Source organism: Aplidium turbinatum, chromosome 1, assembly GCF_918807975.1.
Source record: "Aplidium turbinatum chromosome 1, kaAplTurb1.1, whole genome shotgun sequence".
Lineage (NCBI taxonomy): Eukaryota > Metazoa > Chordata > Ascidiacea > Aplousobranchia > Polyclinidae > Aplidium > Aplidium turbinatum.
The window spans coordinates 34,262,361-34,287,599 of NC_137472.1; the positions used below are offsets into that span (position 1 = coordinate 34,262,361).

Consider the following 25,239-nt stretch of genomic DNA (forward strand, 5'->3'; position numbering starts at 1 on the left):
GAAGATAGAGAGGGAACAGCAAGGAAAGAACAAGAAGATTAAATAAGTAATGCCACTAACTATACAGTATACAGCTTCAATACCCAATATCCAGGATGAATATTCTTCTTCAACAGATTGATCATGTTTGATCAGCTGTGATCTCCCATATGAACTGCCTCCATTCTCTTCTGTCTCTTGTTTTTATTAGTGCTTCCGGCATGCTTTTTATTCGCGTAATTTGCTTGATATTGTCAAAATATTTCATTTTTGTCCTTTTGTTCGTTTGCCTTGCACCATCCCAATCAACATTGAATTTTCTAACGAGTTGCTTCTTGCTATATGTCCGAAATATCTCCATTTTCTGAGGTTAATGTTGTTAATCAGACTCCATTTATCGTCCATTTGTTGGGAAACGAATTCATTTGTTTCTTTTTTCATCTAGCTGATGCGTAATAGTTTTCTGTGGCACCACATTTCAAAACTTTTTGACTTTTTAATGTCACGTTTTTTTGCATGTCCAAATTTCACAACCGGATGAATATACTTCTTCTTCTTCTTCAATTGCCTTGCCTGAACCAGGCATCGACGGCCTCAGATAAAGATAAGTAGACCAAATATTCCTGTTGTATGTTGCATTGCATGGATGATTGTTTCTGTCTTGTCGTTAAATTGTTTCAGATGAGTTTGTCTGTCTGTCAGGTGCCCGCTTTCCAAAAATATTACTTGTTAAAGGGAAATGCTCCAGTTTTTGCTTTTTTATTACATGGCCGAGAAATTTATATTGTCTGGTTTTCGTATATTTAACAGAGATCTGGTTTGGTTTACTGGGTGTAAAACTTCTTTATTTGTTTTCTTTGCAACCCTTGAAATACGTTACATTCTACGGAAGCACCACATTTCAAAAGCATTAATTTTTTCAGCCATTTTTGTTGAGATATTCCAGGTTTCATTTTTGTAATGAAAAACAGCATAAATAAAGCAGTTTAAAACTCTAAACCTTGTCTAATAATATACGCAAATGATGAATATACACAAAGGTATAAAAACAATTAAAGGGGGCTTTTTGCACCAAGTGACTCATGCGTTTGCTTTTGCGCATACAATAGGCTTTAGGTGAGTGTGTCTGAAATTTTAGACGTCTACGGTAAGAAACCAACCGCAGCAACAAACTTAATCAGGAAACGAAGATGGCTTTAGCTTAGGGTGGTCCAAGAGGGTGAGCATTAAACTTAAGAAAAATTTTAGAGGCCACAAAGAGAAATCCTTTCAAATAAAAGGACTGACTTTTCTGTTTGAATCAACGTATTTTTTGTGTGTTTCTGCTAGTTTGTAATGATAAAAATGATTTTCAATTTTCTTCCCCAAAATTCTGTGATTTTGAACGTGTTGGACTTGGATGCTGTAATGTCGCTTCAAAATAAACTCCATCATGCGAAGCACGCCAGACAATGTGGTTTCCTATTGCCATTGCCTCTCCTATTAGTTCGAATCAAACTCTTTATATTTCTCTGATATTTTTTTGACACTCATTTTTTGTTGAACAATGCACTTGACAGTGACGATCGGTGAGGGAAAGCAAAGAAAGCAGTGCTTACCTGAGCGAAAACTATGCAAAATATAATGACTGAATTCTAGGTTTAACTTCTTATTATTTTTATCACGTCTATTTTAACTTGAAAATTACTGTGTTCGTGACTAGAATTACTCGTAACGCTTGTCAGTAGTCTAAGTCCTCACCAAACCGCATGTCTTGCCTATAAATGCCAATTAACGCAAACGCTCCTGTCAGAAACCACTACTGAGGCTCCAGGGAAATCAACTTTCAAAATTGCTTTCCCTACGTTCAAAAACGTCAAAAAACGCCTCGTTTTATCCAATCCTCAATCGTTTTGCAAAACGTCACCAGCCGCTTAGCCAATCAGATGTGTTATGGTTAGAGTTGCTTTCCCAGTGACGTCAATGCGTACAATCGCTAGACTATCTCGTCATACGCACAGAATGGTCTCTCGTCACGGTACACAGCACAGCATCATAAAGGCGAAAAGAACGTTCAGGTGCGGACTGCAGATGCAATATTTAGTTCGTTAAGCTTCTATACGCAGGAGGCAAACTTATCCAGCTTTTTGTACAAATTGCTTGCGGTTGTAATGTTTAGGCCTAAGTGTTAGTTTTTGTAGTGTAGGCCTAACTGAATATCTGAGAATGAACATTCATGACGAATTAAATATTCAGACAACTAATATTCCATGTTTAACACTGGATTTTGGTCCTGCAACGTTAAAATTAAGATTGCTCATGACTTCTAAACATTAAATGGATGCATGATCACGACATAGGCGAAGCACAATTTGACAGATTTTTATTTTTGCTTTGTTTTGGAAATGCTCTCAGAGCGCACCAAATTGAAAGTGTTTTTCAAAAATTTCTGAGGGAGGTTCCCCAGACCCCCCTCTGGAAGTGTTGCCTTCGGCAACACGCCTTCGGGCTTCGCCCGACGGTTACGCCCTTCGTGCCTACTACCTTGCTGCAGCATATTTCCAAGTTGCTTTCCGAACGGTTTAAGCCACCGGACGTCACTGGCACTTGACTAAGTTTTGCTTTAACCCGTTGAAGGTTGGGGGGGGCTGTCAATTCAACTTTTTTGCATCAACAGTTGTATCTCTAAAACCACTGAGGCTGCAACTACGAGATTTCTTGACTTTTCCTAACTTTTATTCACCTCTATTGAGCTGAAATTTTGAGCGAATGAAGGTTATAAATTGAGAGATATAAGGCATTTCTCAGCACATCCTCTGAAATATTTCATATTCTATTGTTCAATATTTTCCCACCAGCTGGATGAAAGTAATTAATTTGGCCCATGTCTCGTTAATCAAATGATTTAAATTGAGATTATGTAAAAAAAATTAATCACAACATTGCAATGCATGTTCTTCATTACTCGATCAAAAAATACCAAATAATTCAAATGTCATACGTCACATCAACATTTGAACGTATATAAGCAGTTCTAAAATTCACATAGTTTTAATTTTTGGATATCCTCAGCGTGAATAGTTTTACAAAGTGAATCCTAAATTTTGAAACCGTGCCTTAAAAAATAACAGAGATAGGCCTATCACTCCTAAAGCATAAGAAGAATCGACAGCACCCCCCAAACTGAGCAAGCCTCCAGGAGCCCAACCACCTAAGGGTTAACAATCCACAAATGCTAACTTACAAGTTAAAACTAAATTTGAAAGTCTGTGCTTGCACCAAAAACGGAACATCAACGTAAGTCTGGTGTGGTCACAAAATATGAAAATGCATTGATCTGCCCTTGCCCTTCCACTTTGTAGGTTAGGCCTATCGCCTATACCACATATTTACGACTTGACTATTGCATTTATACAAAACGTAGGTAAGCTATATTTAAATGGTTACAAATATGTTTATGGGCCACACGAAACATCTACGCGTGTCAGGATTTGGAGTTTGGACCACACTGCTTTAGCACACTAATAAGTGCATGGTTTTGCAAGTTCTTGTTATGGTGTTTTCTTGGAACGAGACATACCAAACAATAATCTTCAAAGGATGAGTCTAGAGTCTAGACTCTAGATTCTAGAGTTCTAGGCTAAAGTGTAACCAAAGGTTTGTATTACGATAACAATAATGATGATGTTATGGCTTTATTTATTGTCGCTCTAAAACTGCTAAGGTCTTTTAGCGATTAGGCTCATTTTTAATTTTTGTATCAGATTTGGAATGTCGTCACATTATTACCTGACTTCAGCTATCCTCATTGCATTATGTAAGATAGAAGACTTTCAGTACCGTTCTAAAGTCTTCGATATGACCCGACCTGAAAGCGATCTAAGATCTACTAGCACTAGGACAGAAAGCGATAACCACTCGGCCACTGAGCTGATAGTTACACCAAGAGATCGAAGAACACTGAACACAGCTAGAGCTTCCTCTCGTGGCTGTGTTTTGAAGCAATTTTTAAGTAAATGGGATAATTGCAATGCCTTGGAAGAAAACTTTTAAGTGTTCTGTGTCACTCATTACATCGTCACAACTTTGAACTAGCAATTGTAAGTAGGCAACAGATAAAATACAAAATACGCTTGGTAACTTGCATGTTATAACGGATGGCTCAACATACTTGCAGTTGCTATGCTGTTAAGTTTTTATTTTAAGTCACATTTATGCTGAAACATGAAGACAAATGTGTGCCAATTTTACAAATATTATCATTCAATAAGATTTTGTTGTGTTGTGATTTTGGTTTGCATTGCCATATACGTTGTCGAACATGTTATACTGTTGGAAAAAATCAAAACGCAACATGCACCCCAACCTGCAAAACATGGGTAAGTTCTGCTTACCATTATCTTTCTAAGATTAAACTTGGTCACCAACATTCGTTAGACAACTTACAGAACATTCTTATAGCTTTTACTGAAAATGGTTTAATTTGGCATTTTTTGTAAAGTGTATATTTCAAACTTGTAATGACCTAACGCTATAAGAGTTGTGAGAATTTTAGTTATTGTTCTTATCATCTTCATCCGGAATAGTTGTTTTAGAACAGAATTCTAAAACTGTTTATGTAGGCTATAAGGTCTATTTCTCTTTTCAGTGTCAATGTGTCGTGTGCAATAGTCTAAGAAAGACTGTGACATAAAATTAAACTTAAATTTACTAAAATATGGATTATTTTCTACACCATTGATGCCATGCCGTGTGTCCAAATCTACCAATAAGAAAAGAGCCCAAGCTTATTCGAGCTCACACCTACATTAGTGACTGTAGCCTATCGAAGGCTTTACTTAGGCTGCAGGTGACACAACAGCTGGCCTAAGTCTTTACTACTTTTTAGAAAAAATCAACGGTTTTGACAACAACAAACGAAGAGTAGCGTAAGTTAAAATCCGGGAAATTAAAAAGCGATGTTGATGAAGTCTTTATCCTCGGACGAAAAAGCTTATTCCAGGCAGTTTTGCACACATAAAGTTGTAGGAGGTTTAAACCACTGACTCAGGCTCTGTCACTAGTTTGAAAGAGTGAACTATCCGCTTGTTGGATTATTGTCTGTGATACATTTCATCGACTAAGTGTCGCTGAATGGATGGATGTCCTTGAAGTGCGTTGCTCAAGCGCACACCTCTAGAGCCGAATAAAAGCTGCTTGATCTTGTGGTTTCCTAAAAAGATCTGATTTTTTTTTAGACAAAAATTGTTGAAAACTTCAATGATTGACAAGTCATGATGTGAAGGGTCATGGGTTTTAGGTAAGTGACATCCGCAGGATGTGGAAACTTTACAAGTCATTTACAAGTCATGTTCGTTTATGGCTTTATTTATGGCAATGTTTTTATTTTTTTATTTAGCTTTAATAAAAGTTAAACTAGCAAAACAACATAGGTGGGCAAAGTTACTTTCAAAAGTAACTGAGTTACAGTTACAGTTACTTGGCCAAAATAGTATCTGAGTTACCGTTACAGTTACCGATTTTAAAAAGTAACTAGTTACCGTTACTAGTTAGTAGTTACAGTTACTAGTTACTTTCAGTTACTCACAAATTTGAACATGAAATTCTGCACCTGGCCAGCTCTGCATGCAAGTCCAGTTTAACCGCAATGTTTGATATATAGTGTTAGAGCCATCCATGCTAACATAACAGCACAAGTACAAAACCAACAAGGTTTTATTTAAAAAAAATACTCAGTGGCTTATATGTTTATTTCCTTTGAGAAATACGAGCATTTCAAAGTGCTCATCAGTCAGGCCTATGCCCTTTCGAGCTTCAAAATGTCCTTGCCCAATCGTCGTCGTCGTGTGAGCCTCTGGGACCGAGAGTCTATCCTTTTACCATCCCAGATTCACGATGTTTCCGGACTACACTGGACGGCTACTATAGAGAGCAGCCAGTCTTTGGTTTCATCATTCATGACACGCAGACCTTGCACTCCGTTAGGTGGCTTGAAGATGTTACAGTCATTGATGCTGCCCGCCCCGATAGTTCAATTGGTTAGCGCATCACTTCTGGAACGAAGAAGCTTCAAGATCAAGCGGCACTGGTTCGACTCTCAGGGCGTGCGCTTGAGCAACGCACGTTAAGGACTGCTCTCCATTTAGCGGCATCTAATAGATGGAATAATTTCCCGGCAACAAGACTTCAACAATCGGAAACTTCACTCTGTCAATCTCGGTGACCGGGCCTGCGTCAGTGATTTAAAGCCTTTAGTCTACAAGTATGCGAAACTGCCAGTCACGAGTCTTTGCATTAGTTTGATTTTACTTTTATTAAGTTCTGCTAGAAGCTTTCCCAGTCCGAGGATACAGATTTAATCAATCAACCAATCAATGATGTGGTCTGCGGTCTGTTCTTCGGCACCACATTCACAGGAGGAGGAAGAGGCCATTTCCCATTGGTGCATGGTTGAGCGGAAAAGCCCGACGCCCGTACGGAGACGGTTGAGGCGCACCCTTGCCTGTCTTGGTAGTGTCAGGTCGATGGAGCGTGTGTCGGCGTCGGGGATGAACGAATAAAGTCTGGTGGTGAACAAGTGCTGCAATGAAAACAATATTTCTACTGCAGCACTTGACGGAATGGGAGAATTATGTTTTAAAACAGTTTTTTCATCGGTCCAATTGTGAATCTGGATCCGCTTAACTTGTCCTCAGGGTCCGCTTCCAAATACTCCTGTAACAGATTCAACGCGCATTGCTTTCTTTTCTTGGTTTTTGCGTAAAGTGGTGCAAAAAGTCCTCCGTGGCTCTACCTGCCACCATCCACTTCAGTGTCGCTGCTACTCCCCTCTTCAGCAAAGCAGTTTGCTTCTTCAATTGCTTGAAGCATGTTCTGTTTTATTTTGGTCTTCAAATCAGCAGTGTCGCTTAATGATCAGGCATTAAACACATATAAGTCTAAATTGTGGGTGGAATGCAGTCGCAAGCTGAAAGTCGCTGTCCTCGAACCACTGACCAAATCTGGTTTGTAGTGCTTCCACAAAAACGTCCACCTAAGGCAAGCAAACAGCAATGCTGTTGCTGGTTTTAATGTCAGACAATGTTTTTAGAGGCATTGCAAGCGTTACACTAAATGCAATAAATTTCAACTTCTTGAAGGTAACTAACTAACTGACTATAAGCATCAACAAATTGCTTTTAATCGCTGCGTGTTTCTTGATGCTTATAGTCGGTTAGTTAGTTATCTTCAAGAAGTTGAAATTTACTACATTTTTATAAATATTTTCAGGTTCCTGATGAGGGCTTAAGTTAAGCCGAAAACGATTGACTGTTAAACTCATTTGTAAATATGTAAAATATATTATTATAATGCTCAAACCTGTTGTATTGTTGTGTCTTGCTCTTGCCTGTCTTTGGTACATATTGATTAATCGCCAAAAACAATTAATTTAGCCAAATCAGTTATCAAAAATCGCCAAACAAGAGCCAAATCATAAATATGAAGCTAAACGTCTAAAAAAGTCGCCAGATTTCTGGACTTTGGCGATAAACTCGCCAATATGGCAACCCTTCTCCACCAGACCACAAAACAAAAGTAGAACCGTACATGCGCGGTGTTGCGCCGATACATCTGCGAGAAAAACACCTAAACTTTTCAGTATTCAAAAATGCATTATTGCGCAAAACGCAGTAAACACGCACTAAGCAAGACACAAACACGTGCAGAGAAATAAACGGCAATTAAAAACTGAAATTTCAAAACAAGAGTAACTTGTAACTGTAACTGTTGAAAAAGTGCTAAAATAGGAACTAGTTAGGCTACCGCGTTTCGTTACTTTTGGAAAATAGTAACGAAGTTACCGTTACAGTTACTCAAAAAGTAACTAGTTACAGTAACTAGTTACTTTTGTAACTAGTTACTGTCCACCTCTGCAAAACAATAAATGGGCACATAGCCTATTTGTCTTTCTTTTAAATTGTCTGGATCTTGCAATCGAAGACATTTTCCCCCTTTCACAGTTTCAGAAAATAAATAAATCTAGGTCTTAGCTGTTAAATGCTCTGTCTTAGTAATGTTTAACCCACCCTACTCGCGCTGATGTATTTTGTACACCATTGGTAGGCTACTAACTTTGCTCCCTGGGCTGTAATAGTTTTGGGCACCAAGCGCCATCAATCCTCAGACCAACTCCTTACTTAGAGCTTAGACCAAGGCTTCCCGATTCGTTTATCACCCGACACCCCATGGGATTGATGAAGCCAATCTCGCACCCCCTGTTTTGAAGCGGAGTGGTTCTGAGAAAAAATTCAAAATACGTACGAAAACAACGCAGAAAAGCAGCTCACCGGCTTTTATATGGCTAACGACTAGGAAAAGGGCAGCCTTCAACAACGCAACCACACAAAATGCAAAAGCGAATAAATATAGAAATAACACAAACTGAGAACATAATGGCGTTAATCAAGATCTTTGACTTTTCTCCTGCCTATTTGCAATTATCTGTTCGAAACGTGGAACCTTGTGGGACAATGCAATGCGCAGATCATTTTCGGGCTCCAGGGCGTTGCGGTATTTATTCTTCGTGTAAAGTAGAGATGAAAATCCCGATTCACACAGCCAAGTGCTAGAAAAAAAAAATTTTTTTTTTTATCTTTATCCTGCATTGCGGGAAAGCGAACTTGAGCGCTATGCATCGGTGTACGCCTTCCGACATACACCTGACCCACGCTGCAGCGGACGGCAATGTCTGTTTCCGGTTGTCTACTCTGCTTATGACTTAAATTTGGTACTACCCATTACTCGAAATTGATCACTGGGTAGAGGCAATTATCGTAAAGTTTCTTGCCCAGAGAAAACAACAGCAGTGCGGGTGGCTGGAGTCGAACATGCAGGCTCTCGACTGCGAGCCCAACGCGCTAACCACTCGGCCACTGCTGCCGACTTGCAACCGAAATGGAACCAAAACTTGCAATGCTTTCTTAGCCAGAACTGTATACCCAGTTTGAACGCTGCACCAGAAAGTTTCGAGTGAGCTGGACTCATAAAGCAGCTTTGTCGATTGGCATACTTGCATATCTATCAGATGTTCCTTATCTTCATCTTCATCTCTAATTTGAAGGCAAAGGGGTTGATGATCCAAGTTTCCGGTTCTTCCAGATCTCCTGAGGAGAAATTCCGTCAAATGACTCTCTCAGGCTTTCCAAGTGCTGACTGATTTGTGCCTTGACATTTTCTTCCAAGTCCAAGTTGCTGTGTTCCAGGATGACTTTCTCTAGCAAAGAAAAATTAGCGAAATTCTGCTGCAGGATACACCGACTCCACAACGGCAGTTTTTGTCTGAAAGCACGCAACAAGCCACAAGCGGTCACAATATTCACATTCTTTCCCTGTACCCAACAATTTAGGTCATTTAGATGTTGGAAAACATTCGCCAGGTATGCCAACATAGGATCAAAGTTAGGAGATTTAAAAGTAAGCACAAGAGCACTTTTTCGTTCTCACAGAAATTGTTCAATTTCCATTCTGCGCTCAAAAAAACTTTTCAAAACCTCTGGAGAGCCATCTGACGTCAGTATGAAACAGAAGAACAGAAACACCGTCATCGAGATCACTGCAAAATGCTTTAAACAAACTGTGATTCAAAGCTCTTCCTCGAATATAATTTACAATTTTAACACACGAATCCATCACATTTTTCAGAGTAACGGGCAAAGTCTTTGATACAAGAGCTTGACGATGAAGAATACATTGAGTAGGCTATTCATCACCTCTGGAATGTCAACTGCCAGCAATGAGCAACAATTGCAAACAATGAGCAAATTGCTGACGCAATATTATTGCATTATCCCGCCACCAATCACGTGACGTTCGGACCACAGCCTTTTTGTTATCAGCAACTTGTCAGGTGGTAATTACTTGTTGTTGTGCATTGTGCTGTATAGGCCAACATAGAATTCTCTGAGAGATAATCATCACCTCGCTCGTTAAACAAAATCCATCTCTATATACGGTACGGTATAGCTCTTCTTCCTCGGTGGATTCTCGCACCCCCAGCAACAGCTACTCGCACCCCCAGGGGATGCGGGCACCCCCAACCGGGAAGCCCTGGCTTAGACACTACTTGACTCCCTGATTTTGTTTTAAAAAACACGTGACGGTCAGCATGCTTAAATTCGTAGTTTGAAGTTTTATTTTGGTGTATTGCGTACACTTTGCGAAGATTTACTTAGGCCTACCGTCCGTATAAATATTTGCGCACTTGGACAACAATTTTCTTGTTTTAGTTTGTTTTATTGTACAGTAGGTTTATCTTATTTTATTTTTTTGAGCAGAATATCTTAACCCTTTCATTCACCTTGTATCATATACGATACAGTTTTCAAAGTCTACACCTCTTTCTTGATGTTGCCATCTTCTCCCTCATACAGTCACAATGTATGATATATGATACAAAACGTTTATGAGTTGAGCAAACTTTGCAGCATTTTATGAAACAAACAAAAACAGGTTTCTTCATCAATGCTTGGCTTTCAAAAGCAAGCTACTTTGGTCTCTTTTACACACAAAATCAAAACGTAAAAACAAAACAGATCTGTGGTTTTGCTTTCCGCTGAGCACCATGAGGCTTCAGTTGATGCCGAAGCCAAAAGTCTAGAAATTATTTAGTTCTATTATTCTCTTCTTCTATTCACACTTTTGCACAATCATCTAACCAAAGTTGACTTGGTTTGTTTTTGGATACATTTTTGTTTTTGTTTCAATGCAAATAGGCTACAGCGCTTTTTAATTTGAAATAAAATTTAATAACGTGGTGCAAAACTGCGCGGGAGTAGTTATGACTTTGAGATAGACGCAAGTAGAGTTAAATGAAGATCATATCGTGAAAGGGGTTACTCCATGTTTGCGATTGCACCTGTTCCTTCACATCAGGCTGGTTGTTAGATAACTCGTAGTTTTTTGAACCCGGTGCTGGTTGCTGCAAGTCAGGGTGATGCCGCTGATGACGAAGTTAAATAATGTTAATTTTATTCTAGTTCTAAAGCAAGTGCAACGAATCACATCGTCTCAAACAACAAAGATAAAAAGTACGTCGGAGAACCGTCTTTGGTGTTAAGTAGAATCATTAAATTGTTGACTTTTAGAGCAAGCCTATCAAATAAAAGTAAAAAAAGTTGTGTTGGATAGATTAAAAATTTGCTCTAAATACTGTAAAAAGGTTTAAATATTCAAATGAAAATTATCCAGGTAGTGGCTTAACGATGCAAACTACAACACTTTGAGTTCTACAACAAGTTTGAAAGTTTCTGATTATTTTTTCCGTTGCTGTTCAAAGTGATAAAACTGTAGCCTATCTTGAAAGTGTACATGAAACAATAGTGGTTTAAATAAATTAATTTTGAACCGTTTAATTTTAATTTGATCCGAAACAACTTTTTTATTTTTGCTAAATTTCATTTAACCATTAAAATCTGAAAAAAATGTTTTTTATTGCATGGCTGTAACTTTTGGATGATGAAGATATATTTTGTACTGGCGAAAGGACTGGGGTGTACAACTTGGATTTTTGGACAGGAACTGGGGTGATTGTGTAGTCACGCATGACAGATCGAAACTAAAAGATGCAAAAGCTGTTGTCTTTCATTACACTGCGCTTGATGATGAAACCATGCCTTGGAAACACTACAGGTAAAACTTTTTATTTGATTTTGTTTAGTCCTAAATTGTTGGCTTAGGATTTGTGTGTGCTCTGTTGTGTAAATAAAAAAGTTTCTTGAATGCAATTTTTTTAGCAAATAAAACAACGATTTTCAATTATACAAACGAATTTCTTTTCGGACGAGTCAGTTCAATCATATACAGTTTAACATCGATTTCGATTAAGTAGCAGCTAGAATGCTAGATCATTTTCAGTTAAACTTATTCAAATAGAATATTTAGCTGTTTATGATTGAACTGACTTGTGCGAAAATAAGTTTGTTTGTATTACAAGACATCTAACCAAGTTGTTTATGTCAAGCATTGTTGTGGTAGGTTTGATACCTGTCAGAAAATATTTTATTCTATCGATTTTCAATAAATAATAGCAATAAATCAACAACGCACACCAACCATGACAGCACAGCAAACTAAAAAGTAACAAAACATTAAAGAAAAGTATCGGAAATTGTTGTCAAGTGATTGTGCTTTACAAACCACCTCATTAGGATCTTTTTAATAGCTTACATTAAAAATTTAGCCAGACAAAGTTTTTTCTTTTGTTTGGTTACGTTTTATCGCTTTCACACAAACATTTTCAGAGATCCAAACCAGGTCTTTGTGTTTAATACCATGGAAAGTCCTCCGTATGTCACCAACTACGAACACAAAACCAATTTTGCTAAGTTTGACGGAGGTTTTATCAACTGGACCATGAGTTATCGAACAGATGCAGATATATCTACTCTTTATGAACACGAAAAAGGATTAATCTCTACATTGTACGATGATAAAATGCCTTTAAAAGAAATGTTTCCGTTGAAAAATCGAGTTGCTGTAAGTTTTTGAAAAGGAACATGAAAGGGTACCCTATAAGGCTATAAGCTATTGCATGCTGCAGAATATTATGACAGCTAAAAAAATCATGTTTAAACCATTTGATAATTACATTGGTTTTGATCTTTGCCCAGGACTAAAAAAAAATATCCAAAATACAAGTTTTTGTTTTCAACAGCTATAAACTTTTCCTCAAATTAGAGCAGAATTCCATATCTGACAACGCTATTGAGGCTATATTTACACTATGTAGTGTTTTATCATTCAGCATTTTATCTTTGTGTATAACTAGTGTGTATCTGTGAATTTAAAGATATATTTACATAATGCATTGTTTGTGAAATAATGGAGTGTTATTACTTTAACCTAATTTATTCTTTGTAAGAATGCGCACCGCAAATTTTGCTTGTGATTGGTGAGATATCACGCGACATGTCGCGCTGGGGGGCCCGGCAGCAACATCTGCACCGGGGCCCGCCAGGGATCTTGGAGGCCCTGGGTAGACGCACTTGGTAGACAGATAGCCTAACATTTGTAGGCCTACTGCTGTAAGTCAAAACCTTAACGCTTTCAAATCAAATCAAATCTGCATGAAACAAGTTCAAATTGGCTGTGTTTCTGAAGTATAAGTTATTGAGAAAGTGTCTAGCAAATATCCAGATTTTCTATATAGACCAGCACACAAACAAGCTTTCAGCGTGTCTAATTAAAAATGTGGTCTTATTTGGGTTAGATAACATATTGAACAAACTCCATCTTCCAAAGAAAATAATGTGGTCAATAAAAATATATTTTTTATGATTTTTCAGCTTTGGGTTGTAAGTAACTGTGACATTGTGTGGGGATCTATCGCAAGAATGAAATATGTTCAAGATCTCGTCGATGCCGGATTGGAGGTTGATCGATACGGAGCGTGCTTCAATAATTCGGCTGAGTACAATAAACTTTCAGTAGAGAGACTCGATTCCTATAAATTCTACTTGTCCTTTGAAAACGCTTTGCATTGCAAAGATTATGTGACTGAAAAATTTTGGTCACATGCTATAGGGAAGGAAAGAGTTCCTGTTGTCTGGGGACCATCAAGAGAAGACATGAAGAAGTTAGCGCCAGCTGGCTCATATATACACACAGAAGATTTTAGATCTCCCGCAGACGTTGCTTCTTACTTGATGTATTTACATAAGAACGATACAGCTTATCGTGAGTACTTTTTGTGGCGAATGGACACTGAAGAAAGATTTTTATCTCCTTTAAAAAGAAAAGAAGAACAACTTTGTCAACAGCTGAAAGATAACACAAAAAGGAAAGTGATTAATTCAATAACTGATTTCATGTATAAAAAAGAACCAAATGAATGTTTACGAAAAAAAGAAACCTAAAGCAACAAATCCAAGCTGATGGAAGATGATGATGAACTCGTTTATAGCATAACATAAAACAAACAAAACGCAGCAAACTATACAAGATGAATGATGTGCGCTGATGTTAACTAAATATTTAGTTTTGTAATCAGTTGGATGTCAACATCTACCGATTGAAAACGTAACCATTTAATGTCAACCACTTGTGATTTTCAAGTATCAAATGATGTTCCTTTCCTATCTCGCCAGTATTGAAGCCGTGTAAGCAAATGTAGGCAACATTTCAAGTCATTTAGCACTGTAGAATTTTTGGTCAACCTAGAAAAAATTCTTATAAAGACCAATTATATACCGTTGGAAAGGTAATTTTATCAGCTTTTCAATGATGGGTTTTGTCATTTTTTTTACTTTGGGGAAAAAAAGTTACGACCAAAAACGTGCCAGGGGGTAAAACACTAATGTGCCCCCTGTAGAATTTTTGGTCAACCTAAAAAAATTCTTATAAAAACAATTAAATACTCTTGGAAAGATAATTTTATCACATTTTTAATGATAGGTTTTGTTATTTTTTTACCTTGGGGAAAAAAAGCTACGACCAAAAACGTGCCAGGAAGTAAAACACTAATTTGCCCAACATTATAATACAATTAAAAGCTAAAATATGATACCTTCGTACCTAACAAAATCATCATCATCATTATCAGCCATTGTTGTTCCACTGCAGGATGAAGGCCTTCCCCATATCTTTATAATTTTGTCTGTCTTTGCAAGTTTGTGCCCAGTGTTTGTCGAATTGGTAGAGTTCGTCTAGCCATCTTGTTTTCTTTTTCCCTCCTTTGCGTTTATTGTCAAGCGGTATCCAGTCAGTAGCTCTTCTTGTCCATCTGTTGTCAGTTGTTCGCATGATATGTCCCCTACAATATGTCCCCAAAATACAACACCATAAATTGGAATATTACTATCAGCAAAGCAAACTAGCAATCGGAAAGCAAGAAAATAAAACATATATAACTGCCTGCTTTGTAAAGCGCTGAGGAGCAACGCATTCTGCGATGGATACAGCGCTATATAAAAACTAACATTATTATTATTATAACTTAATTAAGAGGTATTTATCACACGTTTAACGAGGATAAAAGTTGACCGAGACGAAGATAATAGGAGAGATTTCACCGAAATAAAAGTTTTTTTTTTTATAAACATACAAGAACATGTAAGCAACAAATAAAAGCTATCTAAGAGGTAGTGAAGAAGTTTTTATTTAAAACGCTCTTTTATAGGGTATTTTGTTACAAACATACAAAAACAATCTGTTCTCTTCTTCCCCCCAGTCCTGGAGTGCCAAAAAAGCCCGGTCTTGCTAGGGTTAAACCAGCTGTAAAGATGTGAAAGCGACATTTAAATTTTTAAGTTCTAATACAATACAATAATACATTGAAAGACAAAGGAACTAAAAACGCCACATTTCTAATCAGAACACTTGCTGAAAGGTCGATAGAACACAGGGAAGACCTGCACCTCTGCTTTATGGACTACAGCAAAGCTTTCGACCGCGTTAGACATGAGCCACTCATGGAGATGCTTGACAGCTTAGACACAGATGGTAAAGACTTCCGACTTCTCAGAAATCTCTACTGTGGGATCAATCAGCAGCAGTCCGGATAGATGGCGAGCTGAGCAAGTGGACACAAATTCGGAAAGGTGTTAGACAGGGGTGCGTAGTTTCACCTGATCTTTTCTCACTCTACGGCGAAATGATCTTACGACATCTAGATGACGAAGAAGGCGTCTCTGTAGGCGGACAACACTTCAACAACATAAGATACGCAGACGACACAGTACTAATCGCCACATCAAACTTCAGTTTACAAAATTTTCTCGACATAGTCATTAAGCAAAGTGAGAACCTTGGACTTAATTTGAATGCAACAAAAACCTTCTGCATGACCATCTCATCAAAAGAAATAACTCCAGTATGCACTATCAAAATACAAAATACAACAGTCTCACAAGTAAATAGTTTCAACTATCTGGGTTCTATGGTCACTTCGAATGGTCGATGCTGGAGCGACGTAAAATCAAGAATTGCACAATCCAAACAAGCTTTCATCAAAATGGACAAAATACTGAAATCTAATTCAATCTCTCTAAACACTAGAATAAGAATTTTACATGTGTACATTTGGTCAGTTCTGCTATATGGCTGTGAATCCTGGACTGTATGTCCGAAGATAAAGAAGATCAACAGTGCTGAAATTTGGTTCATTTGTAGAATGATGGGAATTAACTGGATGGATAAAATCACTAACGAAGAAGTGTGGAGACGCTCTGGGTGCACCCCTGGCGTCCTCATCACAACTATCAAAAAAGGCAAATGACATTTATCGGGCATGTCTACCGCAAACGCGGAATTAAACACGCGGCAATGATGGCGCGGTTTCCTGGTCAGAGACACCAGGGGCGTCCACGTTTGGAAATCTTCAAAAATCTTTCAAGATGGACAAACCAAAATTTTGAAAACCTAATTAGAAGTATGGACAATCGATCGTTGTGGAGACTCACGGTAGCCGACGCCTTATTCAGGCATGGCCAATGATGATGATGAATACAATATGGCCTCAACACTAGGGTGTTTCATTTTTTCACCATTTTTTGAAATTCAAAATGCCTGGGATCCCATCTGGTGGTATTTGGGGTAAAAAGTTTACACCCTAAATTTTTTCATTATGACGTCATATTGAGGTGGTCCACAAGGTTTGAAATTTTTGGGCATCAAAATCTCGAAATTTGGCCGTATCTCCGGAACCACTCATCATGAATCGACAAAATTAGTGTCAAAATGCGCAGAAGGGTCGGTTTCCTATACCTAATGTAGAAAATAATAAGGTCTACAATCTTCAGAAAAAAAGGTTGTTAAAAATTTGGCAAAATTATTGGTTTTTTTACGTAACTGCAAGCCTAAATGTATCAGTAGTTCTGGCGATTATGTTTCTTAGCTAAAGTATCAACAATCAATTTTGCTGCGAGAACCATTCCAGCGTAGCTTTTAAATGCACAGCAACCATTCTTGTTACCGGAAAGTTCAACTGATCAGTTGCTGTTAAGGTTTCAGTACTTGGCTTGTCTAGTCTTGCTATCTGGTTAAGCAACGCCCCGTCTTGCATTGCTCCAGGACCCTTCTTGGCGTCGTTCATTAAAGAAATGACATGAGAAAGATATATTTTGTTCATGTGGAACATGCATTCAAGGGTATGAATATCATGACCAACTTCATCATTAAAATAATTGACCAGTCAAGTATTGACTCCGGACTTTTTTCCTGTGTTGAGAGCAGTCGTATCAGCCATGACTAATTATACTTGGGATAGGTGAACTCTGCAAGCCTCCTGGATGATGGTGTCAAAAATCAGTTCTGCAGTGACTGACACACTTTTGGGAAAAGATTTAACAGCAAGCACACTTTCGTGCTTCATGCCATTATCATCAACAAGTTGACCCAAGAAAACATATTGATCTATTTTATTGACAATGCGCCCATCATAACATAGCCTAACTGCATGGCAGAAGCTGAGTTCAGAAGGTTCTCAATGTTCATCAATAACTTTTCTCATGTTTTTTGTCGTTGGTGGTATATTGTCGAAGTGGATGCAGCTATTTAATGTTTTCCAAGAACCGATCTCATACGATCTGACTGCTGGCGTACCGAAGTCATCCTACGATCAGCAAGTACAAAACTTCTATCATTGAAAAAAAATGTACTTTCTTGTACATTTCTTCCCCAACAGCTAGTTTCAGAGGCTGGTATTCCTTATCATCTTCCCAATTCATATCCCCATTAAAGTCGCTTGCGCTACTGTGTAGATATCTAACTGCTCCATTTCTTTTTCTCTGTTTCGAACATAGCAGTGCCGATGCTCTGGCAGATTGTATGCCAGAAGTGCTCGGTTGTTCAACTTTACTGCTCGTTTTCCATCTCCTTTTATGATTTTCCGTTCTAAAGCCTTTTCTACATGGCTGACATCTATGCCACCGATAAACATTTTTTTGATCTTTTCATTGGCTTAATTAAAATCACTCTTAGAAACCACCATCTCAAAACTTCAAGACCAGACATGGACAACTAGAGTTTTTGTAGCCTTTCGAAATTAGATTAGAATTATAGTTAGAGTAATTTAAACTTTTACAAATTAGACTAGAATCAGAATTAGAGCTACCCAAGTTTTCACAAATTAGAGTAGAATTTAAATTAGATTAGAATTGGTTGGACGAAGTTGTCACAAATCTTTTTTAGTTGGATATAAACGCAAATGTGTACACTCGGGATCAAAGTGTCATTCCACCATCACAGCACCAAAACCAGTCACGTCATAATATGCATTGTAACGTCAGTAAATTGAAATTAATCGAATTTTTCATGACTTCGCTGCTTAAAGGGATGGAATGATATTTTAATCTTGATCGTTTTATTGCATTTTCTTTGTATAAGGTTAATAAGAGCGCAGTAGCCTTTTACTTGCCAAAAAATACTGTTGGACAAACTAAAATTTTTAGCAAAACTGGAAATTGGATTAGATCTACAATTAGAGCAAACAAGTTTTTACCGAATAGGAAGAGAATTAGAATTACAGACATTTCGCTCTAATTTATCGAATTAGACAATTAGAATTATCTAGTTGTCCAAGTCTGTTCAAGACAAGCCTCTACTTTCAATTTACTACGCTAAAGAGATCGGAAGATCGAAGCACTGGCCACTCTCCGTAGTTACTTTTAATAATGTAGTTTTAATACTTGAGAGGTTGCTATTCTTATTATTATTATTATTGGTTCTCTATTCGATGTTTCTCCTGCCTCTTCACTCCCACTTGGTTCTGAGCTTCAGAGACGGGAGTGGGTGACACTGAACCGATTAAGAACGAGAGTTGGCCGCTTCAATGCTTGCTTGACACGCTGGGGCATAAGGGACTCTGCTGCGTGTCAGTGCAGTGCGACGGAACAACCAGCCAACCACATTATCTTTGGGTGTCCCATCTATTCCCCTCACAATGGAATAACAGGGCTCCGCACATTTGGCGACCTGACGAAAAGTTGGCTAAAGTCCTTCCATTCGGCTGACCACAAACTTTCTGCTTCATACGAACGACGACGACGAGAGGTTACTGTTTTTTTTTATTTTTTTTTATTCACTTATTGATTTATGCATATCAGTTTGTATCCTTTTTGAATCCTTCTTTTGTATCATGGACCAATCCTATAGGTGTTTGCTAGTTAACAATGCTCCCCAACCGGTGGGTCGCGAAGCTATTTCAGGTAGGTCGCGAAGCATTTCTAAATGTTACTGAATGTTAAAATTTTCTAAAAAATACCGACATTACTATAGATCTCAGTTTGGTTTTGAACAGTACTGCGCCTTCTTCATCGCTACTCTTATTTTCACTTTATTTGCTGACTTTCCATTTTCATGAATTGTGCAGTGTGCACTCTGTTTTCTATTAGATCGGGAAATTATGCATTATGATTATGTAGCAATTATGCAACAATGCAATTAATATGTAACAATTAGATGTGTTGTGTTGCATTAACTATTTCAGTACGTACGCCAGTAGTGAAGATGCCATAATAAAGATTTAATATCTCATTGTGGGTTGCACAATAAAACTTGCATTAAAAGTGGGTCGCAAACTGAAAAAAGGTTGGGAAGCACTGTGCTAGTCTAAGAAAACAAATCAATAGTTTTTTTTTTTCAGGTCTAAACCTTATACCATTTGACCAGGTTAACACTCACAATAGCATTTTGATTTTATTATTAGCATTTTGATTTTATATTACTAATTATTAAAATACCAAAAAAGCAAACAGGTTTCAGAAGGTGATGACATCAAGCTGAAAATTGCTCATACTACTAATAATTGAAAATATTTGAAAAAATTTGTTTGTTTGTTTAGCGATTCGGGCTCCTTCCCAGGCTAATCTGGAATTGTCAATTTACGGTCGTTTCTTTTTTTAAATTCCTACTTGTTGTCCGAACGCAATTCTGATAATTGCAAAAACATTTTTTATTGAAATGCTATTGTGAGTGTTAACCTGGTCAAATGGTTTAAGGTTTAGACTTAAAAAAAACTATTGATTTGTTTTCTTAATGATTGCTTTCTGTGTTAGGTTGATCGCCCATTTGAGGAAGTGTCATAGTACCAGATCACCTTTTCCAGTTAGTTTTTCTCACTTTTGACTGTGGTAGTCTACACCCCTTCACTTTCTTGAATGTAAATTAAAGTTGTGATTTTTTGATGTGATTGTATCATAAAACATTGTGTTTCGTCACATTATGTTTTTTTGTGATCTTACAAAAAGTCTATTACGACATAATTGAACTTGATTTACAAGCTATGATGATTTTTTTTTCTTCATTTGTACAATGTTGCCGCATTGTACATTGTCTAGTGTTGCCGCAAAAATGGATTTGAAAAATGCACTGCGAGTTACTGGGTTTTTATTTTTACTCTATGCAAGTGGAACATGCTTGATCATTTTCTGGATGTGTTTGATTTTTGACAAAAGCATTTTTCCAGATCTTTTGGGATTCAAATTAAAAAATTGCAATTCTATTTCATTGCAAGATGGGAGTCCGGAGGATGAGCTTTTTGACGTGGCTGTGTTAATTGTATTTATAAAACTTTGCAGTTTGGTGCCATCAGACAAAACTCCTTATCGCTGTTTTGAGTCTACCGCTTTCAATGGAATAACCAATACTTTGAGCGATTTTCTTGGATTTGAAGCAGTCATGAAAAACTTTGAATTCAATTTTTACCACAACAGGAATTTAATTTGTTATAAATATGATCTGGTTTACTGCGATGGCACGAAGATACATAGGTTCTCTCAGTGCCTCACATTTGATAAATTGTTGAGTAACTTGTTAAACTGGCTGACCAACATGTCAAAATCAGACGGAATGATTTCATTTGCAAATGCTAGAAAAGTACCCGACGCTGGTCTTCCTGGAAAAGCGACATATTATCTGAATACTTTTTTAATGCAAGGAATTGCTTCATTCAGTTGCACTCTATTGATCGCTGTTTCTTTTTCTATCTATGCGTTCAAAGGAAGATTAATTTACAAGTACAAATCGTTGAAAGCTCAGGTAGGAAATAGCTTGTTTAAGATTCAATTCTTTTTTATTTTATTTTTATTCGTAGATCTTTATTGATACTGCAACCACGTTAATTAAAACCATATCAAAAACTTTCAGAAATATGTAAAACTGAACAAAATAGCCTATGACAATGGTTTCCAAACTATGGGTCGCGACCCAAAATTCTCCATTCAGCGGCACCAAGTGGATGGAATAATTGCTAATAATGGAATAATTATCGGAAACTCTACTCTGTCAATCTCGGTGACCGGGCCTGCGTCAGTAGTTCAAAGCCTCCACAAGTATGCGACACTGCCAGGATTAAGCTGTCAAAGAAGCTTTTCCAGTCAGAGGACCTGTATTAGTCTCAACCAAAGAAGCTTCTATGTAACAATTCATTTGTATTTTGCAGATTAGCACTTGTCTTCTCTTTTCCTCTTTGTTGAAAAGAATGCTGAATAAATACGAGAAGTTAAAAATCATCCAGATGGGAGTCAAATTTAAAGTGATCCAATATTTAAACAGATTACAAAATAACATTTTCAGTAGTTTGAAAACTGTTGTCACCATACTTGGTATGATTAAGCAGAGCATCTTCAAAGCAAAGCTTTATGTATTACATACAATCTTGGCTTCGCTTATGTTCGACCGCTTATTGGTCAGCTTCAAGATTGTGTACCGCCTTGCTAACATCTTTGTTCCATTGGATAATGAAAAAGAGACATTCAACTCGAAAGTTTTTTTTCAAAGACTTGCATTCCTTCGAGCGGTATCACTTGCACGAAAATTGAAGCGGAAATCTTGCATTGCAAAAAGGGCTAAATGTCTTGTCAGAACCACAAGAAAAAGATTGTTACAATCAAAACATGAATCCCTTGCTGACTCAAGTGACACTAGTGGTGATCCTTTCGAAATTCTTACTGCAGATGATTTTTTGTCTGATCAGACAACTTTACATGAAAGTTTAAGTAAACCTTTAAAAACAAAACATAAATCGCAAGATTCTGTGAACAATGTTCCGATAACATCGGACAAAGAAAATGTAAGGTATAAAGGCAAAGGAAGCAATGGATCATCTTGGTCATCCAGTTCATATGAAGTTGTTGCACTTTCCGAAAGTAATCGGTATACTGCTACTCCAAAATCGATCGTATCTCTCAGCACGTCCTTACCTTCCCAGAGCTGTGAGGATGAAATGATTTGCTCCATTTTTTCAAATAGCACTGTGAATGGCGAAGATTGTCTTCACCCATCTTTGCATTTAAATAAATCAATAAATACGAACGAATTTGTCCCTTTATCCTTCAAATCTGAGTCAACATCTCTTTCTAATCAAACTTCTCTTGATCCGCCTTTTCAACACTTGAAACAATTTATGCCAAATCACATTTCAAATTCAGAAACTGTCTTTCACAGTAAGTCACTGATTATGAAAAATCTGTGGTCTGATCCCGACCAAGTTCCATATTTGGATGAAATAGAAGATAAATTTTTTGAACAAACACGTCATTTGAATGAATCAATGAATGAGGAAGGATATGATGCATCTCCTTGGCATAAGATATCATCCACTTCGCTGCAAAGATATAATAATTGGAGACAGCAACATATATTTTGTAAAGATTCTAACCTTCTAGCAACTACTCCAAAGCATCAGTTTATTAACATTGCGTCAAACTCACCGGCATGGCCTAAAACTACAAATGAGCAAAACAGGGACATTTGGAGCAAAAGTTATAAATTACCCATTGTAAGTTCACAAAAGAAATCTTTCAAAACGGAATCTTCTTTTAATTTTGACGACCCTCGCTTTGATTCGCCACCAACACCATTCACAAATTGCTACAAAATCCAAAAAAGGAGCGAAGAGTTAATTCAAGTACAAAACGAACCAAGCGCAGTTTTGTGCAATTTTGCTCACATGCTAAAGGAGGATGGAAACTTACAGCCATCAACTCGCGCGGCTTCAACCGCTAAAAGGTGCACGCATGAAGACATCATAAAGCTTAATTTTCAGCAGATGAATGGTTCAACATATCTCCACAATACAGAAACCATAGCACCAAAAGAACTACATGAACATGATCGTACAACGTTTGGATACCCTGATCAAAATTCAAGTGCACCGCTTGAAGCACTTTTCAAATTGTTCCAAGAACAGCGGTTTGAGATTGATTGTTTGCGAGCGAGAGCTGCAAGAGACGCCGTAATTGTTTCAGAGCATAAAGCAGTTTTGAAGGAAGTTGGCAGAGAGAATGCGTTGCGAGCTGAAACAATCAACAAACGATCCTATAAACGTTTGAAGCTCAAACAAGAAGAAGAGATATCGAAGTGCAACGTGCTTATTGAAAAAGAAATCCTTAAACTTCATAACTTGCAAAAGCGACGAAACGATTTTCACGCACAAGAATTCAAAATGCGAACATCTCTCCAATGGAAACCATTGGAGCTTGAATGAGGATGACTGAGATCAAGGGTTAAGATCAAGGATCTCAAATCAAGGGTCTCAAGATCAAGTTGCTCTGAGGGCCAAATGAATACTTGCAAATTAGCCTACGCCAGGGCCGCAATAAGCCTACACAACAATAAGTCAATAAACAAAATAATACAGTCAAACCGCAATAAAAAAGGTAGTAAGAACGCACCAGGAGCGTTAGATCCCAAGAAAAAGTAGTAAAAACAAAGCGATTGAAAAATACTGTACGAACGCAAAAAACGTAGCCTAAACGAAAAAAACGAAACGACAGACGTGGAGGGTAAAAATGTAACAATCAACTTTCAAAAGCATGGGAAAAACTAAACCCTTGAAGAACTGACTTCAACACATTGGCGTAGCCAGGAGGGGTGAAAGGGGTCATGGCCTCCCCCAATTTTCAAAGTTTGGATTCCGAAGTTGAGTCCTTTGTTAAAAAATATAATAAAATTTGTAAAAATTTGTATCGTTTTCCAAGACATCTGGCTACTAACACCCCCCAGGACTTGTTTTAGACACACAGAAAGACACCAATAAATTTTGTAAATCGCCCAAAGTTTACGCGATTTACGCTTGTTTTAACTAATCTGTGGAAGCAATTTCAGAATCGTTTACTCTGTTGGGTTTTTGTGTAGTGTTTGAGTTTTTCTGTAGCTGAGTTTTTGGTGTTCTCTAATTTTAGCCGCAGTTTTTGCCCGTTTGTGTGTAAAAGCTACCTTAAGTTAAGTTAATAGCTGTTTATCTGCTAATAAATTTCATACAAATATTACCCTAAAAGTGTTTCCAGAAAGCGCTATAGTCCATTATTTGAGTGCAATTTTGCAAAATTTTTCCGAGGGAGCATGCCCCCGGACCCCCTAGAATACGCGTGCCTTGGGCACGCTCTAACTCCCACCAGTTTCATTGCTTCCCCTTGCTCAAGCCACCAGGATACGCTACTGCACATCAGGTGGCGATGTCTTAAATCAAACACTTTGTCGTTCTCTTCAATTCATCACATATTTTCCCCCACCCCCATTTTTTTTTTGGCTACGCCACTGCTTCAGCAAGTACCAAGGTTATTATTACGATAACGACACAATAAGTGAGTAAATGATTGTAATGTAGAAGTAACAATGTGATTTGTGATGATAAATGTGATTGCGATGTAACAATACGACTTTCTCGCCAGCAATGAAATAGCAGACAGTGTTGCTGAAAAGTCGTGTGAAGTTTGATGAGCATTGGACATTATCAAATTTTTTGAGAAAATTCAGAGTGCAAGAGTGCAATTCAGAGTGCGTTAAATATTTGAAAGTTTAAAAATGCATCGCGGACTGCACTAAAAGCTCTCGTGGGCCGCGTGTTTGAGACCCTTGGTTTAGATCGTAGGCTATACAATTCTAAAGGCGGTGGCCAAAAACAGCGTTTCAAATTTGCAGACATTTGTTAAAAAAATTAGTTTTATTGAACAACATCGTCAAAAATTAATTTCATATTATTGAATTGCTTATTATAAATAGTCTTTAACTCTTATTGCTATTGCTTATTATCATCGCTGAAGGTAAAACGACATGAGGTAGCCCACGGCCTACTAGAACACGGCCAAATATGTTGCTATTTGAGGAAATTTCTAAGAGTCTGAATTGTTACAATCATAGCTATCACAAACCTGGCATCTTCCCATTTCCTAAAGTAAGTAAAATGAGCAATATTTGCATCTAGACATATGTTTGGCTTGTTTTTCCAGAGATTAGATATGTATGTTAAGCACAACTTATGGGATAATAATGTAAAATATGTAAAATTTTCCAACTACATCCTGG

The 25,239-nt window shown here is 37.5% G+C and overlaps 3 protein-coding genes across 3 annotated transcripts in view; all 3 read left to right on the forward strand.

Annotated features, from left to right (window-relative positions):
• LOC145775955 (malectin-A-like) overlaps positions 1-25,239 on the forward strand; it is a 232,060-nt gene that overhangs the window by 178,424 nt on the left and 28,397 nt on the right. The window lies entirely within an intron of this gene.
• On the forward strand, positions 8,391-14,710 carry LOC145776101 (4-galactosyl-N-acetylglucosaminide 3-alpha-L-fucosyltransferase FUT6-like). Its single transcript, XM_082587509.1, has 6 exons — positions 8,391-8,508; positions 9,736-9,844; positions 10,974-11,024; positions 11,458-11,625; positions 12,237-12,471; positions 13,281-14,710. Exons 1-6 carry the CDS (start codon positions 8,391-8,393, stop codon positions 13,848-13,850), a joined length of 1,251 nt encoding a protein of 416 aa, XP_082443635.1. The 3' UTR covers positions 13,851-14,710.
• LOC145780770 (uncharacterized) lies at positions 19,336-24,352 on the forward strand. The gene is made up of 2 exons (XM_082592403.1): positions 19,336-20,970; positions 21,374-24,352. Exons 1-2 carry the CDS (start codon positions 20,245-20,247, stop codon positions 23,417-23,419), a joined length of 2,772 nt encoding a protein of 923 aa, XP_082448529.1. The 5' UTR covers positions 19,336-20,244; the 3' UTR covers positions 23,420-24,352.

Coding starts and splice junctions, on each gene's coding strand:
- LOC145780770 (XM_082592403.1), top strand. CDS start 20,245: ATGTTGCCGCATTGTACATTGTCTAGTGTTGCCGCAAAAATGGATTTG. Junction 20,971..21,373: donor ACAAATCGTTGAAAGCTCAG/GTAGGAAATAGC, acceptor TGTATTTTGCAG/ATTAGCACTTGTCTTCTCTT.
- LOC145776101 (XM_082587509.1), top strand. CDS start 8,391: ATGGCGTTAATCAAGATCTTTGACTTTTCTCCTGCCTATTTGCAATTA. Junction 8,509..9,735: donor TCGGGCTCCAGGGCGTTGCG/GTATTTATTCTT, acceptor GCCAGCAATGAG/CAACAATTGCAAACAATGAG. Junction 12,472..13,280: donor CGTTGAAAAATCGAGTTGCT/GTAAGTTTTTGA, acceptor ATGATTTTTCAG/CTTTGGGTTGTAAGTAACTG.